The 20,670-nt window shown below is 46.0% G+C and overlaps 1 protein-coding gene across 1 annotated transcript in view; it reads right to left on the bottom strand.

Moving 5' to 3' along the window:
• Nucleotides 1–20,670, bottom strand: part of LOC135913972 (para-nitrobenzyl esterase-like) — an 85,355-nt gene that overhangs the window by 34,548 nt on the left and 30,137 nt on the right. The window contains exon 2 of the mRNA XM_065446681.1: nt 14,324–14,912. Within this exon, the coding sequence (XP_065302753.1) occupies nt 14,324–14,785 (462 nt within the window). The 5' untranslated portion in view covers nt 14,786–14,912. The remainder of the gene's footprint in view (nt 1–14,323; nt 14,913–20,670) is intronic.

Below are 20,670 nucleotides of genomic sequence, written 5' to 3' on the forward strand. Positions count from 1 at the left end.
TCGGCATTTCGACATTATTTTAGGCTGATCCTATTTCAAACTTGTTCATGGCTGCTCACGCACCCAAAGCCTGTCACAGGAGTGAAACTTACCCATAATTAAAAATGTTGCATGACCTGTTCATCACATCACTAACCGTGTACTACGCTGTTGCACGTTTCATTCGTCTCTTCGAACGAAACACGCGACAGATAGACGTGACTGTTGGCTTTAAACAAAGTTTAACACTCGGTTTTTTTGACCAAGCAACCTATCTGAGAATAACATGGTTATAGCTCGGCATGTTTGCCGTTAGACCAGGGATGGAAGGCTCCTTCTCTCGGATTGCACAAACAGTCACGTTTACTTATTAGGCGCTGGTGTGATTATGAGGTATTCTAGCCACGCTTTGCCGCATCCGTAACTGTGTAAAGCCAACACCTCCCTGAACCATTTTCAAAACGAAGCATTCCTTCGCGAACATCGCCCGGTTTCTTGATCGTGGGTGTAGCTGCTTTGTTATACTCTAACCGATTAGGCCAATCAATCACATTGGAGGACGCACGCCACGCCAGTTGCTGTGTTCTTTGCACCACCAACAGATGCCGGCTCCACTCATCTGTGACAACGGTGGCGCAGGCCGTGCGTGAGGACAGGAAAATCATCGTGGTCACCGAAAGTGTGGGGGTTTGCTCGATTTACAACACATGCTGTGGCGCTGCTTGGCGTTGGCCGGTGATGGTTCTCGAGGTGAACAGTGGTGGCAGCGAATGCTGCACAGTGAAGTGCTGGCGGACCAGCTCAGGGCTGTCCAGAGGGCCCGTGTGATAGCAGAGGGGCTCGGCCTCTCTGTACCGACGTGGGAGTGGCCCGCATCAGTCCCAGACTGATCCCTCAGGACCTAAATAAAGTTCTTCATACCATACCATACCGAAAGGCGTTAATATCCAATTGAACGCCGCTGAGTGGTCCTCCGAGATTTTACCTCCTCGCGGGCAAGTGAGCGCGTTTAGACTCTTGGTCAACGCTTCCTAGACAGCATAAGGCCGGTGCACTTCGATTAGTGACGTCATGCTACATTGCCCGACTGTCACAGAATCTAATGGGGACGCTCCCGACTAATCCGCGGTGATTTTGCCGTTACCGCTTTCGTCGCGCCGGTCTTGGAAATGGAAATATTGGTCCGAGTAGCATGATTTCCTTAAGCATGGTTTACAGGTCGTGATATCTAGAAGGCGCCGGTTTGGCCCAGTGGGTATACGACACTTGGTTTCAAGCGTTGGGTCGTAGGCTCGAAACTCACTACCACCAACGTATTTCCTTTCGCATTTATTGCTTTTTTATACGTTAATTTCGTTATAGCGATTAGCGAGGCGAAGCTAGAACGCTTCCTGAAATTGCGCGGACAACGAACGTTCGGATAACACAGGTCTTCGAGAGCGAGGTTGACGTGGCGTCGCGGAGATGCCCTCTTCCCTCACGTGACACCTTGAGAGTCAGCGCGGCAGCACGTGTTCGCTTTCGCCCGCTCTGCTCCTTCGAGACGCGCAAGTGAGGCGGCGCGGGGGCGATTTCGGTGGCGTTTCGCTACTACAGAGGCCGGCTTTTCCCCTCAGTGGGCCATTCGAAGCTTTCGCATCCAAAAAGAGCCGGAAAACTGGCCTTCACGCATCCGCTGCAGCTGCATTGCGTTAACCTCTCTTCCATGCCTGAATAAAGCCTTCGGTGTTGATTTGAGCGGACAGTTAATAAAACCCGCGTTTCAGCTCCTTACGACACTCCAAACAAATTTCTGCCGTCACCGTGATATTCTGTATAGAGTTTAAACACCATAACATCGTCGCCGCACACTGTACGCTGTATGTACGAGTGAAAGCTTGCGAAGTCCAACCGACGATCGCGGTTCAATCTTGCGTGCACAAGGAAGGAAGACGGTGCGGAAGCACGCCGTCTTCTGTCCCGCGCGAGGCACGGGGGGTAGGTGAAAGAGATGGTGTGCGTTCTGCTCCTGCGGCTGCCGCCTACAGCGCCGTATCATGAAAGCGATCTTCGCTGTGGACAAAGCGGACACGCCGAGTGCCGGTATCTTCGTATGCGCTGTGCTTTCGACGTCTACCTCGCGTTGAAGGGAAAGACAACACGAACGTCAATTCACTCGCTGCTGCTACCGCATTGTGACACAGGAGGGTTTTTGGCAGCGAATTTCCGTGGTTATCAAATGCGATGTGTTCATGTTTACCTGTGAGCGCGGGACACCGTTCTTGTTAATCTAGTTAGTAAGCGAATGTTTACAACTTTATACCACCGTAAAGCTACTATCCTTACTTTCTACACCTGTCTACTAATTTCCTATCGCACTCGATGCTTCGCCTTTCGGGCGAAACTGTGATTTGTTTCTTTTTCTTTTCGCTTTGAGACTGCTAATCTGATCCGGAAAGGTTTCAACAGCGTTCTCCCATTGACGGGAGCTGCCTGTCAGCTTCGCTGGATCTAAAGCAGTGACAATGTCGGGGCAGTTTATTGGCTTCCGTCGCTCGTGGGTACTTGTAGTAACGAAGCTGCTGACAGGCTGGCTCAAGAGGCTTTGACGTTAAGACCAAACCCGTAAAAGGGTCGCAGGATTACCAACGTTCTCTCTAGCGAGGTTTTGTACGCCATTTTTTTGTTATCGTGCTCTGCCATGGATGGCATCCCATTTTGACCGAAGGACTCGGCAGGACTTAGTTGATGCTCCTACATTGATGCCGTACTGAATCGACCATAGCATCGGCGTGCCGGTGCATGGTTTGACAGCCTGCGCGGCTGCTGTTCACGTTATCTTAGGCTCGAGCTTTCATACCACAATATACTCTCTTGATTTCTTTATTCTCCAGGATGTGCCGAAGAAAGGAGGATTTCATTTCTCCAGCACCATCTTAATTTTAGGTCTCTGTGTCACGGAACTGAAATTGCAAAAGTGAAGGCTAAGAAAGGAAAAAATGCAGATGAAATGCACATGTTGCGAACTGTACCTGAAGCGAAGCTTTAGTGAAACGGTTACATAAATTTCTACAACTAAATGTGATGCTTACGATTTCGTTTACTTTCATTCTATGCGTGTACAATGTCATAAAATGTTTATGTTCACCTGCCACAAAGTCACAACTCTATTCTCTTACAATTTTTACGTTCATGCGTTACACCGCTCACAAGCTATGTGGGCATGGAACTCCAAATTAGACTATTACGCACTGTAACATGCCTATTCTGTGGTGCAACAAAGAAGAAGAGATGAATGGTGGTTGACGAGAGAGGAATGGTGATGACAGGCATGTGCACAGATAAGTTCTTGTATCAAGCAACTATTGAGAATTCTTTAACTGTTGTGTTATAGTGGCGCGTACCCGCTGTCGAAAAATGGCCATGAATAGGTAAATACCGAACCGATAAATCAAATAATATTATGTAATTCAAACAATCCGCGTAATAAAATCTGTTGTACCATTAACTTGTCGCTGCGTTTCAGAGATACTTGTGCGCAGACAATACTTGTTGAAGTATTATGAAGGCGCTCATTTTGCTTGTTACGCAGAACCGGAAGTCGCGCTTACTTCCGCTACATTTACACTAAGCACGCCAGGGTATAGCCCCTACGCTGATACTTTTATTTGGTCACATGTACCCTTCATACATCAGTTATATCTTTATTATTTAGTGCATACTGCAGTCCGAAGACGAAGCAGGAGGGGCAAGAAAATGAACATAGTGATGAAAACTGAACAGGTTACATAGCAAAATATTGCAAGCATTGCCGCTCAAAACAAGCCTACAGCAACGAACATGGTTAAAAATATGTTGGAGACAGAAAACTGCGCTAGTCGGTAAAATCACTTTTATGAGCACAAAGAAAGAGCAAATAAAAGTTAGTTCATGAGTTGTCAAAATATAGGCAAGAGTATGGCGTTACGAACAATGAAGTTTGCACAAAATGACAGGTCTTTCTCGAAGCCAGGAGGGCCACATTCGGAAACAGATATTTGAACGCAGTGTGTTCCGTTGGACGATGGTTCGCGGAAAATAATGAATGTTTGAATAGGTTAGTGCGCTCTAAGTATGGTGTCAGGTCGCGATTGTTACTATGTCTGGCCTGCTGCGAGAAAAGTGGCAATAAGGTATACAACAGAATCGATATTAGACTGCCGACTGTGGTGCAAGAAAAAAAAGTTGAGCCTGACGATAGCTCTGCGCTGTTCCAAAAGCCGGATGTCATTACTAGCCATCAGTGATGAAGACGAATCAAGATTTTGATAGGTGTTATAGAGAAATCTTGCTGCCCTCCTTTGAACCATTTCTATTTTATAACCATGCTCTTTTTTAAACACGGATCTCAGGCCACGCATGCCTACTCTAGACAAGGTAAAATAAATATGTTGTAATCAAGGAGTTTGATCTGTGATGTACTGTTCTTTAGTTTCCGCATAAGAAATCCCAGTTTTATGATATGAGAGCAAATCAGGCCATATACAGGTGTGCTGCTGTCTTTCGCCCCTTTCACTTGGTTCCATGCCAACACTTCATTGCGGTTTCATCCGCTATGGTGCCTCTTTACCCGCAAAATGTTCTTGTTGAGCAGGTTCGGGATCGAATTACGCCAACAGTGTCCTCATTGCGATGGAGGAAAATGCGAAAACGCTTGCGTTATTCAATTTCAGTTTCACGTTAAAGGACCGCATATGGCGATAGCTAATATATAATCTTGTAACATAGCATCTCTCGTTTCATACATTACAGCTACGGAACGACAAGCTGTATAAGATATGTCACTAGTGCGTGGCCGTGGCCTGGTACTGCAGGGACATTGTGACGATAACTGGGCGTCTTTGCTCTTGTGCATGGTGCTATTGACTGCCCGAACCGACGTAAACGGACGCATTAGAGCGTATCCAGAAGACCCACCTGACTCAGGCACTCAATGTCCATCGCAGTGTAACTTCGGACTACCGCATGCCAACAGGAATATTCCTGATTGGTAACGATGCCTAACGCACCGTAAACCCTAACTTGTCGCGTCGTCAAACCTCCGTCGGCTGCTTACAATTTGGTGGTGACGCTTGGCCACCATGACACTTTATGATCGCTTAGTGTTAAAACAATTATCAGAGCTATTTTAGCCTCTAGCGCCATTTTTATGGGTTACTGTGATGAGATGTTTTCTGAACAGCTTGAAGCATGAGTCAAGTACCCGTACTTTGTTCCCTTTTCCGTCGATTTGTTGCCGCGCTCTCGCAGCATAGAGCATTGCTCCGGGAATATGGCACTTTTATTGCCTCTCTTGTTCTAAACTTGCTGGTTTCGGAAATAAACTAGTTGCATGTGTTCTGCCTTTGCGTGTCTCTTTGAGTTTCCAAGCTCACAAACTATTGTACAACTTCCTTGGATGCACCAAAATACATCGCGTGCATGACCGTCTGTTGACCAACATCTTGGAAAGGAATTGCGCACAATCATTGAAATCTGCCAACATGCAGCTATAAGGCTGAAACGTGGAGGATAACGAAGACGCTTGAGGACAACCTAGTGACACTATAGCGCGCAATCGAATGAAAGAACACAGTGTAGTCGATCAGACAGCAAACTGGAGTAACTGATACTCCAGTTGAGGCTATGAGTGTATTGAACAGGTTATATAATGCGTAGACAAACTTACCCGTTGTTAATTAGAGTCACAGAAAGGAACCAAAGAAGGGAAAATTCAGATCAAGGAGGCCAGAGGGGAAGGTGGTATGATCAGATTTAAGAGATATGCTAGAAAAGGATGGAATCAACGGAAGAGAGTCAATTTAAGTAGGAGATCATTAAGAGAGAGGCCTCAGCCCTGAAGTGGACATCAAATGAGACAGGATTGTTACGATGACGATATCATTTTGTTTGTCACTATACGTATGTGCAGTTGGTTGTGCCCGCAAAGCAGCGTGTCTGAACGGAACAGCGAGAAGAACGAAAAACGAAAAAGAAAAACGATATTTTTCACGGGCACGAAAGCATAACTGAAAAGTTATTTATTGTTCTGTTTCGGAGTGAAACCGAAGTATTTCTGTTCGGTTTTCGCTTCACGGGGAAAGTTGGCAATCCGAATTAACCGGCGTCAGACAACGTCAGGATTAGCGAGCATCTAAGAGGTCCACATAACCGCGTATCTCAGGCAGGAATACTGTGAACGATTGCCAGTCGAGCACTGTACTAGTCTAAGCCCGCCACTCGTTGCACTAGCAGATCGGCATCGTGGTAAAACCCATGGCTCGCGCACTGAGGAGCTTATTGTCTCGTTTTCTACGGATAGGAGGCTTTGTTACCAAAGCTTTATCCTTCGTTTATGTCGGTTTAGGTTTGTTTTGTGGGAACAGCGGTCTCACGTTTCGGCGAGTGCACTCAATGACGTGCTGCTTCTGAGATCATGCTCAGTGCCTTAACTCTAGGCACTGAGTGAGCACGATCTCAGAATTCATAATTCACTTATTGTGAACTATAACTAGTATGTTTTTATTGTTACTACGCATCGAAATTTTTTTGCGTGCGAACAGCGCCGTTATGAACCGTTACGGATAATTTTTTTTTTCGTTGAGGAGCAGAACTGGAACGGAACATTTTTAAAGAACGAAATAAATCCAGAACGAAAAGCATTTCGTTCTGACGGCCTGCCATCAAGTAAAGAAAAAGCATTTTCATTCCATTTCTTCTTGTCTATCGTTTATCTGTTGAGTTCCTTGGACTTTATTAAAACAAATCACTCTTGGCGCCTTCTTGGAAGCTGTAAATTTATATCATCAAATTTAAAACATTCCAAAATGGGAAAGCACTCAGAATTTTAATATAGGGTTATTGTCTGCTTTTAGTATAGCCAGGCCACTCAGCAATAAAGCAAACAATATAAAACAATTAACCTTTGCCACCCGCTTGTTGAAATCATTGCAGCCACTTTCACAAGCAGTACAGAGGACACAAACTTCCGGGCGCCAAATTGTATTACTTTACAAATTACATTTAAAAAAAACCATCTGCACAGTTTGCTTAGAAGCGGTGAATTCTACAAACAAGTCGAGCAAAGCACTTGCGCCTTTTTTTATTGATTTGCTAGAAGAACTGAAGATGCCACGCGCCCAGACCCTTTTGTTCTTTTCTCGTACTTCCTGAAAGAAACTTGTCCGTGCGTGGAAAATGTAAAAATTAAAGGAAATCCACGCGGAGAACTATCTCTTCGTGCTATGCAACTTCTATATACCGCAGTGCTCAAGCGCCTGTTCCATATCTCTATATGTACCGGTACCCTTCCTATTCCCCTAGCGTGCAAACATATTGCCAAACGCTTTCTTTCTCGAATACCGTTCTTCGTATGTAGCACTCGCGGGATGATTCTGCCATGTAAATTACTAAAATGTATGAGGCGACGCTAGCTAAATAACAACAACAACAACAACAACCACAACAACAACAACAAAAGATAACGGGAGGTACAACGATTCTTAGTATCTATCAGGGAAAACATTCTGAGAGCATATGGCGAACTCGAAATTGCGCATCTGTAAACAACAGCTTCAAATAAACAGGCGTACTACAGAGACGCGGTACCGGTTTCCGAAACCCTGCATGGGAGCCGCGACGCTGTTTCCTGTCGAAACAGGGGGAAACAGCGCAAGTGAGGTCGACGGTGGTAGGAAGCGATTGGAAAGAGGCCTATCTCTCTCTCGCACCCAGCATCCATTTTGTTGGTGTTGTAGCCTCTGCGCGCGTTGTTATATTTCTTTCCCCCTTTCAAGTTGCAACGTATTTCCATTACGTTTCCAATTATTCTCGCGCGGTCCCGTTTTCATGCAGTTCTGCTTCGGAATTCGCCGCTTTCTGGCACTACCCAGATCCACCAATATCCTCGCTCCTTCGCGCGTTGCAAATATTACTATATTACTGGGGTGGATGCTATAGGCAAAGTGCATCGCTATCCTATTCAAAAAAAGAAGATGAAAAAACGAAAAATAACGCGCCAGCGCAATGTCAAAGCTAGAAAGTAAAAAATAAATTGTTACAGAGCACGTATCTTTGCTTTAGCGTCACCAAACTACCAAAAAAATATGTTTAGTGCAAATTCTGAAACCATAAATTCTATGACTGTATAAAGTACCAACTGTGCGGATACCAGAAGAGAAAACGCAGCGGCACAAGAAAGTAAAGGTAGCTCAAATAAATTAATTTATATGCAGTGCTGAGTTTTGTTTGAAGAAGGTTCTGTACCTACCAGAAATATTTCGCAGACTGCATGTTTGTTTTGCGAAATCCAATGAAATATTGCTTTATTTTATGCGCGTCTCGTCAGTGCTCGAACCATGCTCATGATTTTAGACGCCTGTGCCTGCGTTATTCATATCTATAGGTGATAACAATTACCCCCCAAATTTTTTGCAGCTACAGCATTATTAGCATGTGTAAGCCTCAGTAACTTCGTTATCGGCGAAGTAGGAGCTTGCGGCGCCTGATGTGGCCATCCGGTTTTGAAGGCAGATATCGAGACCCATTATTGCCACCAACGCCGAACCTCCTCTAAGCGTCCGTTGACGCCTATTACCCCGCAAGTTAGTGCTATCATGCAGCCGTGACTTAGACTCTATGCTCTCTTTCGGACGCGGCTTTGAACATTTGTATGATGGGGCTGAGTCGATTATATCCTCCCCGCCGTAATCCTTCAGCCACCGTCAGCTGTCTCAGCGATTTCCGGCGTCCAAAGCTGCGTTGAACGAATAATGCGCCCTGGATTGGATAGATAGAGGACTACATGGAGAGAGAGAGAGAGTTATGCATGGAACGAACTGAGTACTAAGCTTAACATCCTTCCGCCTAAAAGGGATTCAGCGAATGCGAGAGAGATTTTCATTGTGTTGTTGTGGTCGGCAACTCGTCGTTGAACCCAGAATGAAATGCATGGACAATATTGAAGGCAAAGGGCCTAGGGAATGGAGCTTCTACTTCAAGAGTCTTTGGGGATTTTCACGTATCTCTTTGCTCGGTTGCATTTTCCTTTTCTGTCTTTTACAGATGTTTACCCGTGTAACCTAATCTTCGACCGTTACAACGCAGAAGAGAACTGAGTTTCAGTTGACAATGTTGAGATCAATGTGAAACCGAACCATCAGAGATGTCGTTGGTGTAACTGTACCGATAACGGGGAATTCTTTCCGGGTAATTGTGGTGTTCGACTACTGATAACTTCCTTGGGACCATGGGCGCCGAATGCCTTCCTCTAACGAATTCCCATTCGCGCATTCAGGCTCTTGTTAATATTATTATTATTATTATTATTATTACACGTTTTTTTTAATAAGAAGGCGACTCCCTATTCATACTGCTGCTGTCAGTATGCTTGAAGATGGTCTGAAAAAATATCACAGCATCGCGAAATGTAAGAGCATCACTAGCTCAAAGATATGCCCTGAAGGCAAAATACGTCAGATAAAGAACATATACACCAAATTAAGAATATTTGGTATCAGCACCGGCAATAAGAGGTACGTACAACTATACATCGTGATCATAAAAATAAAACGCAGACAATAAGGCAAATACACTAGTAAAAATCACCTCCCAGGCTCCATTTTCTCGTAACGATATTATAATCGACGTAACTCACAGCAGTAGCTTTCAAGTACAAGTTCTGTAGCGCGAGTTTGTCTAAATTGTGGAGCTTGTACACTACATAATATAAGAAAGATCAGCTGCCCGGAGCCATCCACTCGGGTTCACCTTAAAACTTTTGATCAATCTAAAAGTGCATGTAATAGCCGTAGCAGAGCGGATAGAAATGCGGTCTTTGGGACAAATATGCGCAGAATATTTCTAAACTTTCTTTTGTAATTTAGAAAGATCATTTTTCTCGTGTTTCACCTTAAGCAATATGCATTCGAGATTCCTAAATTATTAAACCCGTTTACATGCGCAATGAAATAAGAAAGAATATAGGTATATTCTCTATCTTATTATTTGATTGTGCAAAAACGGAAAGCGTGTGTGGTAGGGAAATGTCTTGGGAGCAATGTGCAAGGGCCAAGAGGCAGAAGAGAAGAGACTAGTTGGCTGCCCTTTTGCTCGCACAGAAGCAAGCACTTTGTTGATGAAAGGCCCAGTTCCTAAACTCACGCCTGCTCTAAAAATTAAAGGACATATTTTGTTTCTCTTCTCTTTACCATCTCTTTGTTTTGCCATTACCATTAAGTAATCGCGCTGTTTGAGACAGGAAGGCTAATAACGCTGTGCCCCTCGTTTGTTGTGGTTTCCGTCCCAGAGCAACTCGGAATCCTCCATTCACATATTTTTCCTTTCATTATGAAGCGCAGTTTTCCGAACAATGTATCTCTATTCCTCTCTTTCACAGCTTTATTCCTCTCCTTACTTTTTCTGAAGAAAATAAATCTCTGTTCGCGAAGAAAAAAAAAATGAGACGATCGTATCCAAGAAGCCGAAGTGTACACACTCACGGGCATATACACCCTATTCCCGGGTTTGTCTTTCCTCTTAGGATCTTCCTTATCGCGCTCATAGAGACATCCACAGGGACAGCGGCTTCCGCCCGAGCAAAATATTACCGTCATATTTCGTTTTGATTTCTTTTTCCCGCACACTTCCCGCCACGCGGAACTTGAGAAGACACTCCCGGGCTTCTCTCATCCGCTTCGCAAACAGTGCAGAAATGAGAAGGGAAGACGTTGCATTGTTTCTTTTTTTTTTCTACTTCCACTTTTCTCGTTGGCAGCCGACCAGAAGTGAAGGAACGGGCGGGGACTCGGACACCGAGATTTGTCCTCCTTTGCTTCCTTATTTCGCTCCGGGAGTTTCACTCTTATATCCCAAGCGGGGGACAACATTCTCCACGTTCCCTCGCACGTCGCAGCCAAGGAGCTGGGTGCCAGTTTTAGGTTGCTGCTTGTTTCCCTCTGGTGGCCGCGATCGATAGTCGGCGCGCTTCTATAAGCAAGTGGGGGAACGCTGTTCTCCCTCAACCACACCGTACAGGCGCCTCGTCTCTCCTCGCGGACCTTGAACAAATTGGAAAGAGGGAGCAAACGACGGCGGAAGCCGTTGTCTCTTAAGGGGAGAGAACGTGGGACTAGGGGAGTCCCTTACCGCAGCACGGGACAGGCAGGGAGACGACGCTGTCAGGGTTGCTTGCGCTGTAGCAGCTTACGCGGTGTGTTATTCCCTTAGGGGGGGGGGGCCGCGTCCCACGACGTTGTTTGTTTTGGCCGCAGATTCTGCGCCGCTCTTTCGCTGTCAGCCACGACATCCAGCTGCAGTGTGTTCTTATTTCAATTTATTTTCTTTGTAGTGTCCATCGTTTCGAAAGATTGTTTCCCCAGGTCTACTTGCCTTTCCGTGTGCCATTTTCGCTGGGATGTCGGCGCTCCCTTCCTTGTGTCAGCACAATGAACCAGCGGCCCGGACATTAGATACACACTGAAGCAAACGATACAGTGTAGTTCGCAAGAGGCAAACAAGAATAGCGGCGTGTTGTGGGGTTCAAGATGATTACGGTGACATCCACATACCGTAAGACGTCACGCTCCACACTTTACCTCTGATTTGCTGTAGCAATCTGCTCTACCTTTAGAACCAAGGACGTCCACGTGGGTGAATTTGTTTTCCATCTTTAGGGAATGACATGAAGTTTGGAAGTAGAGATCTCGTGTTCACGGCTTCTCAATCACATCACATGGGGTGCGTTTTATCGCGATAGCAATTACATCGACACTCTAGGCGCATTTTTACCGTCACAAAACCGTCTCCGTCGCCATGATGTTCCCTATAAAGTCCAAGGGTGATAACACTGTCGCCGCGCGCCCTACGCTGCATGTGCGAGTGAAAGCATGTGAGAGTAGCCGACGATCGCGGCTCAATGTGGCCCGTGGAGAAGGGAGCAAAGCGGGGTGGAAGTGCGCCGCCTACTGTCCCGTGCCAGGCATTCAACGCCGCGAGGCACCGTGGGGAGGGGAGGAAGGGGGGTGGCGTTTTACTCCGACTGCAAGTGCGTATGTGGCGGCTGCGCGTGGTCAGGCGGCCGTATTTCTCCGCGTTCATTCTGCATTGAAGCAATAGACAGCGCGAAGGTCACTTCGCTCGCTGCAGCTCCCGCGCTTCCTCACGCCAGTGTTTTGACAGCGAGTGTCCGCGGTCCCGAAGTATGACGTGTTCATGTTTGCTGTGCGCAGTGACACCATGCTTGTTAATTTAGTTAGCAATTATTGTTTACAATTTGACGCGGCCGATAAAAGTACAATCCTTAATTCGTATGGTTGACTGCTAATTTGCTATCGGAATCCATGCTTCGTCTTTGCGGAGAAACTGCGACTTTCTTCAAAGGGTCAAACCTCGAGCTACCGTACACATTAAGTGACCTGCTAATAAGCCTGGAATAAACTCCTTAACAGAACTCCCTTCGCCTGCGCCACGGCAATTGTGCGGTAAACGTGAGGGAAGTGGAAATGCGGCTTAAGAGTACACTGCAATCCCATCTAGATTGTGGTTTTTGTGTTCGTCCGCCTTCTACTTTTTTGTAAGGTTCATTTAGCGCGTCCAGCTGAGTTTCGCCGTCGCCAGCAATTTGACCTTCATTTGACCGCAGCTGCGCCGTAGGCTTGGCAACGCATTACGTGACTCGCCGCGCCGAGCTCCGCCACCGCCACCGGCTTGGCGCATGCGCTCTCCGCAGCTCTCCGTTGCCGGCGCTGGTGTGTCTTGAAAGCGATCTGCGATGTTTACAGAGTGCGAGTTGGGCCGGTAACATCGTATGCGCAGTGCTTTCGACGTTTCATTCGCGTTTCATTCGCGTTTCGTTCACGTCAATTGACTTGCTGCCGCCGCGATTCCTCACTCCACAATTCTGACAGTGAGTTTCTAGCGCTCATCTAGCAAGATGTGTTCATGTTTACCTGTACGCGCTTGGCACCATGCTGGTTAAATTAGTTAAAACACGTTTGTGGGCTAGTTGGTTTGAATCCATGATAGAATGTATAAGCGCGAATGAACAAGGACGTAGAATGGAGCAGACACAAAGACCGCACTGTCTCTGTGTGTATGTTTATTTTTACGTCCTTGTTGACTCACGCTTCCACATTATATCACTGTTAATTTAGTTAGTAAGCGAGTGTTTACAGATTTATACGGCCGATAAAACTACTATTCTTACTTCGTACACCAATCTACTCATTTGCTATCGCAATCGGTGCTTCGTCTTTCGGGGCGGAACTGCTAATTTTTTCATTGTTGTGCAACCACCACAACCTCAAACATTTTTTGTGGAACAACGGCAAAGCGAAATGCTTATGTACTTCGTTAGTGCGAAATCCTATAGAAAGCGCCATTTATATGCCACTTTCATCGATGTTCGTAGAGAGAGAGAGAGAGAGAGAGAGCAAATGATAACTGAAAGGTAGGGAGGTTAACCAGGACTGAGCCCGGTTGGCTACCCTACACTGGGGAAAGGGAAATGGGGACGGAAAGATTAAAGAAAGAAGAGAAAGTCCACCGGGGATATCGTCCAGTCACTCAGTCCGTATTACAGACGCTCACTCAATCCTGTATCTTTCACATATCGCAGCAGCGCTTTTGTGGCCTTTTGTAGCTGCGATATACGAGGCCATGGTCCCAAGATCTTGTTCAAGGTGAACGGTTTGCTATCTAACTTTTCGTAAATATGAACACTGGAACCTAGTTGCTGCAGTTTCCCAAAGATTATCACCTTAGTCTCGAATCGCTCAACTGAAGGCGGGTAAGCCAGAGTGCGTAGCCTGTAACATTGAACATCACGGGCGAGTGAAAAGAAGAAGAGACAAGACGAACGCGCTGCGCTACCCCTCAAGGACAGTCCCACTGCAAGTGTCATAGCACGCAGAAGTCAACTTCTCTAAGAATGAGTAGAGTCAATTTGATGCGAAAATATGACGGACTTTATTAGGTACCACCCGAACTAGTTTATCTCTCTTAACCATAAAATAATTAGGAATCGATAATAGCACCGACTTTACGCGGATTACATTAGAAACATCGTCGGCGAACAAAAAACATACATATGTAAAATTACTGTTTTATTTTTGGCATTTAATAGGTCGTGCTGTTCGATTTCCTGTGCGAGCTACGTCCGCCGCTTCGAGTAGTCCAGCTCAAGAACGCTAACCACCGCAGGTTATTTTTTTCTAACGTCTTCATTGTCTACACAAACAAACAAACAAACAAACATACAAAGCGTGCAATAGTGGCGCAAGCCCCTTCCGACAAGCCAAGCATAAGGTCGTATTTTTTTAGCTCTCAAAATCGCTTCAGGCCCGCTCACCTTGAAAACAAACGCTCCGTCCTCGACGACTCCCGCGATCTCCCCACAGCCGGGGGTGCGCGCACGCACCACGTCTTCCAGCGACCTGCCGGCGCCGTTTGTCGTCGGAGTCGTCCCGGACGCGTCACCAGTAGACGCATTGCCGGCACTGCTACTAGTAGGGCTCACGGTCGTGGCTATCAACCCCGCCGCCACGGTGACCAGTATCGTGAGCGTGACGAGCGTGGTGACGGCTGCGAGAACGCACATCTTGGGGCTGCACCGTCCTTGCTGAGAGCCCGTTCCTGCGGCGGTGGACCAGTAGTGGCGGCGCGAGTGGTCGACGAGTCGAGAAGCGGGCGCTGCGGCCGACGACGAAGTGGGCGAGCTGCGCGAGTCGTGTTGCGTGTCCGTGTACCGCACGAGGTCGTCCTCGTCGTCCAAGTGGCTGTAAGGTCGGTGCACGCCCCGCAGCAAGGACATGCTACACCATGAGCCGGCCGCTGCTCAAGATCCGCCCGCCACCACGGCACAGCCGTCTCTGGACGTCATGCCTCGGCGAGGGACCTCTGCCGGCGTTTCCAACCACTCACTGGTCACCCACGTCGTCCTGCGCACAAGAATAAATAGAGACGACAGTGTACTGTTAATCACGACTAAGATGAATTTAATTACCAGATTCGCAAGAAATTCGTTTAGACGTTTGTAATGCCGTTTTTCTCTGCTAGATAAACCTCCTTTTGGCTAAGTGAACACGCGAGTGTTGGGGAATGCATGTAGGGGTTTTTGTTGTGTGGAACAAATCTGAAACTGATGATGCGCGAATAATACTAGCTTTTTTTAATATTGACTGCTGCATTAAATTTTCGGGCGTAGTGCCGCATATGCATCGATGGATGGGTGAATAACTTTATTGAGGTCCCTCCGTCCGCGCGATTAGTGCATAGCGGGCCGCTCCCACATCGGGACCAAGCGGCCATTCCCCTTGGCCTCGTCGCGGTCCCGATGGACAGCCCAGAGCTGTGCTTCAATGTCCGAGCTACGTAAAGCTATGAAAAAGTTTTCTTTTCCCTGTTTTGTTTTCACAGGTGAAAGCGTGCTCCGCTGGAGAATCTTCTTTAAATAGCAGTCAGCATTCAGCAGTGTTTAGTGAAACATATTAACTAAAGCATAGAAATGTTCAACGTAAATGCTGAAATATTAAACTGAATATGTTTGTGAAAATTTCCTCTCAAACGGGCCGACGGAAAGTGTTTTCAAACGCGTGTTTTTCTTCTTTGTGTTGCTGCTAATAGAAGCTTTAAGCACCCATTCTTGGGTGGATAAATTGTCGAATGGGTCAGGTGAAACGAATTTACGCAGACAAGTTAAGAAATGGTTTTAAGCAGCTTTGCATTTCTGCGTAATGAACACTTAATTTGGCAGAATTTTTCGATCAATCCAAGATTGACATGCAAATGGAGATTTCCCATTGTGCTGTAGGATTAGTGATTGCAAGCCTGATTTCATACACGCTCGGATTCCAGAATAGGATGGGAAGAAGCAAACGAGAAAGAGATATACGTAACGCCCTTCATCATCAAGACATTAGGCAGGAATTCGTAGGCACGACATCTGTAGTATACTATGATAGAACAGTGCTTCTTGACTGTTTTTTGCGCATGCGCTGCGTTGTTACGTTGGTTCTTCCCAAAAAACACCCTGCTCGTGCACCCAGCCTTCGTCTCGCCAACATTTTGCGCATGCGTCGACTTCGCGTGTGTATTTTCCAGCTTACGCTTAACCAATCCACCAACGAAGAAGTTTAAGAATTGCTCAGACAGTGTTCGAAGTTTTCGCGCAGGTAGCTCCAACACCGCATTACGCGCGCTAAAATTCGCAGATTTTGCCTGATTCTTGCCATCTCTGGAGGACGCCGGAACACGAACTTGTAGGGAGGACGAAAGCTACTGCGCGACAGAGTGCAAACTATTAATGGTACAAAGGAAGGCCGAAATGCCTATGTCTGCTTTGAAGCAAGCGGCTCAGAAATGTTTTCGTGCTTCCTACTTTGACAAAGCTCACATTTCATCTGATGGTTATATCACTAAATCAAGCTCCACTAAAGCAGTGGTTATATAATTATAAGGTGAGTCAACATCAAGCGCAAGATTTCTCACGTCATTACCCGTCACTATACGGATGGGTTCAAAGCCTGTTGCTCTCTGAGGCGCGGTTGACTACATTACGCAAAGTGACAAATCAGTCGGTTATATACTGTGAATGAGAAACGAGGGATGGTTAATGCTTCGTAATTGTTCAAAAGCCCCCCACGATTATTGGTGCCTTCATTGCGGGATCAGTGGAAATGATCAAGGAGACAAAGCTGCCCGAGAGTCATATCAAGAACAACAGATCATTCCCATTCCTTTCCAAAGACAGACGCTGCAAGGCAGCTTCATCACCTGTCGTGCAAGCTCTCCTTAACAGAGTCATCATCATCAGCAGCAGCAGCAGCCTGGCTACGCCCACTGCAGGGCAAAGGCCTCTCCCATACTTCACCAACTACCCCGGTCATGTATTCTTTTGACAGAGTGGAACACTCCAAATATAAGGCACACCGGGTTTCGGTCGGAAAGATAACATTTTCTATCGCATTGCGAAGACTGGACGATCGGCCCTTGTCTGTGCAGGTGCTACTTGAAGAGCGTCCCCATTGTTCGTCGGCCCACAAAGCTTCGAAGGCACTTTTGTCTTTCTTGAGGGCGACTTCCTTACATGAACGCCTTTGAGTCGCTCAGGCCCTCCGCGTGCGTGTACGAGCTCACCACTTCTTTCCTCCACCTCCCCTCCCTCTCGCTCTAGCTTATATTTTTATTCCCTCTTTCCTGTCCTCCGGAGTAGGGTAGCCAACCAGAAACACTTCTGGTTAAGATCCCTGCCTTCCTCCTCCTCCTCATCCCCCTCCTTCACTCTACGATTATACGAGGCAATCCAGTCCTTGAGTCAATGAACTGCTGGTTTGAAGAAATGTGCTGCGGGTGGCACAAAGAAGTGAGCTCAGGAATTTTGTCCAGTAAGAAACGGCAAGGGTGTGACTAAGGAATCACGCTCATACAGCGACGCGCGATGCCATATACCGCTTCTTTAGCTGCACCCTCAGATGTACCAGCGACTGGCTCTGTTATCTACAGAATTGAGCAATGAAACAATCGTATTTACATATCCTCAGCGCAGCAATATACAGATTCAAAAGCAAAATGTATTTATGAAAGTGACGCTCCCCGAGTTTGATCGTGTCCACTGTATCGTTTTCTCAGTCAATACAGCAGGTTGATTCCGGAGGCCCTGTTATGGGGAGCTGTGCCGATCCCACATGTAACGGAACTACAAAGACTGTGGTGAGGAGGTTGTTGACGAGTGATAGGAATAAACTTGAGCACGTGAAAGGGGGATGGTAGGGAACTTTGCATGCGGAAGTCGCAACTAAATAGAACACCATCGATATTCAAAGAAGCTATAGTTGACTTTGACATTCAATATTTCAATATGCATGGCTGCTCCGATCTTGTGGCCCATTTGATAGCGAAAGAATCTTGACTAATCAGGCTGCTAGCGCGAAGCGAATATTGGTGTACATTTTGGAACGTACGCGAGCGTCAGCAGTTAAGTTGGCATGTATGTCGAGCCTGTACCCACAGAGTACATATCGAGGAATGACGGCTGTGCTCACCGCTATTGTTGTTCTTGAGTTTTATTTGCATGCCTGGTCACAAGTTCGCTCACTAGAGGGTGAGTATGGTGACGTGTCAGTTTCAGCACTGTCTGGTTCTTCCCCCTCACTGCAACGGGCCAATATACGATATAATATACAAAAAAAAAGCTAGAATATTTGGAATTTCATTGTCGCTAGCGCTGCGATAGCAAGACAAATGAGGTCTTCTATGCTTATTGTTTTGCTTTTTGTTCAATAAGATAAATTTTTAGGGATTTATTTTTTTGGTCCAGTTTTTCGTGCCTCAGTTTATCTGCCGAGCGAGCCCAACACTGGTTTTTGTGTGTGTGTGTCTGCCTTTGCTATGGGTAACAATAAGGCCTGACTCCAATTCGCTCGTTGCACCAGTCGGTGATAGCTTAACACCGCGGCCTATAAGACCATGAAGCAAGAACCTAATCCCATGATGCACGGCGTCTCCCAATCGCCCTCATCAACAAAAAACATCAAAAACAACAAAAAAAAACAAAAAAGAAAACTAATGGCAAAACGGTGCAACGAGGCTTGCCAAAGAAACTGCTGATATAAGCACCCTGGCAACATTGGCACCGTACGTGCTCAGAAAGCCGCGTGAAATCACTGCTGTGTTTCCTGCTTGCTTCTTTCTAGGACGAGAGACTGCAGTCACGTTCACACCCAGCTGTCCTCCCTTTTCTCAGCCTTCTTTTGTTATTGCAACACGAGTCGTATCTAATTTACCTCTCACAAAAATACCCTTCGTGCTCATCCTTAAACAAGCTTCACACAATGTTTTACTTCCAAACTCAGGCAGCAACCGCACAAAATGGTCTTTTCCTTTTGCTGGTACGAAAATCTCACAAAAATACCCTTCGTGCTCATCCTTAAACAAGCTTTACACAATGTTTTACTTCCAAACTCGGGCAGCAACCGCACAAAATGATCTTTTCCTTTTGCTGGTACGAAAATCTCACAAAAATACCCTTCGTGCTCATCCTTAAACAAGCTTTACACAATGTTTTACTTCCAAACTCAGGCAGCAACCGCACAAAATGGTGTTTTCCTTTTGCTGGTACGAAAATCTGGAACGACTTAGCAGCGTATAAAAGAACTCTGCCAACTTTTCCATCGCATCGACTTTCACTCAGATCTTGCAGATACCATGATGAAGTTAGTAGACTTTTCGCGTGCACCGGCAACCTATTTCGGATTGCAACTACATAGCGTTCATTTACCTCAGTGTCTTTTCTGTTCTATGTGCTATGGTTACCCATTGCGCATCAGTTATTCGAATTAGTCATGTTAAAACACTGCGTACCTTGTGCGATTGTCTATCACTTTGAGTTCTAATTGCAATTGATGCCTCTTCATTATCATATACTTATGTGAGCGATAATAAAAAGCGTAGCTGTAGTTTCAGACCTTGCGCGTCATTCTGTATAACACCTTGATTAACGAGTATCCACTAGTGATGAAACTAATTGAAGTGAGCTGAACTGCATGAGAGTGCGTTGGCTACTCGTCCTGCTGTCTGTAGGAGGCACATAACGAACGAACTAGAATAATCAAATGGAGTTTCTCACTATGAACATATTTGCGCGTGATGATTATAATGAAAGGTGATATGAACCACATTTCGTAAGGACCCAATTACCTTCCCTTCCTTACAATTATCTATCACACAGGGTAGCTAGTAGCTGTGACAATGCAGGTACGTCGGAATACGGGGAAATGACAAAGGATTCCGAAAATGAACGGAAAATGCAATGAGACGTTAGAAAATACCGCCACCGTTGGGAGGAGAATTTAGCGGTGCTATTGAAGTGGCCAGCGGGGCTATGAAAAAGACCGCGTTCAAACTGGGAAGACAACCATGCTTTATGAAGACTCAAAACCAACATATACCGAAACGTAGGACAATATAGGGGAAATAGTTTTTTGTGTTCATTGAAATGTACAAATGATAAGGTAATGGGGAAATAAAAGTGGATTAAGAAACTGGGGTACCTAACCCACAATAAAATTTCCTACAATTACTAAAGGGAACTTTAGGGCTGCGATCATTTAGACCCTATGAGAATGATTGGTAGTACACGGATTTGTCTGCTCTTCGGGCTTGGTGCTTTAGACATCCTTGTGGCTTCGTTTATTGGGCGAAATTTCAAAGTAATTGATACTTTTTTGAATGAAGAAGGCAATAAGACTGCAAGTACACATAATCGTTGCTAATTGCAGTGGTTCCGCTTGTCCATGCGTCCGCGGCGTGAAGGTTTCAATATTGCGCTTCTGTGACAGAGCTCCTGTGTTCAAATTCCACCATCTGACAATTTTAACAACGTTTACCTAATTTTTTATAATGGAGGGCTTTGTTATTGAAATGATCACTTTGCAAAGTCACGAAGCCATTTAAAGCCAAATGGTCAAATTTTAGGAATATCCGCGTACTACCCATCATTCCCACGCTAGCTGAATTGACCTGCTTGCAGTTCCCGCAGAGGCTAGCACCACAGTTCCCTCTAGTAACATTATGATACTCTATACGTATCCCACATCCTCTAAATTTTGTCAGCACGGCTATACGTGAGCTCCTGAAGAAACGATTGGGCAGATCTTATATTGCTGCTTTCAAATGTCCGCTCTCGGCGCAGGCAATAGC

This window comes from Dermacentor albipictus, chromosome 3 (genome assembly GCF_038994185.2).
Source record: "Dermacentor albipictus isolate Rhodes 1998 colony chromosome 3, USDA_Dalb.pri_finalv2, whole genome shotgun sequence".
NCBI lineage: Eukaryota > Metazoa > Arthropoda > Arachnida > Ixodida > Ixodidae > Dermacentor > Dermacentor albipictus.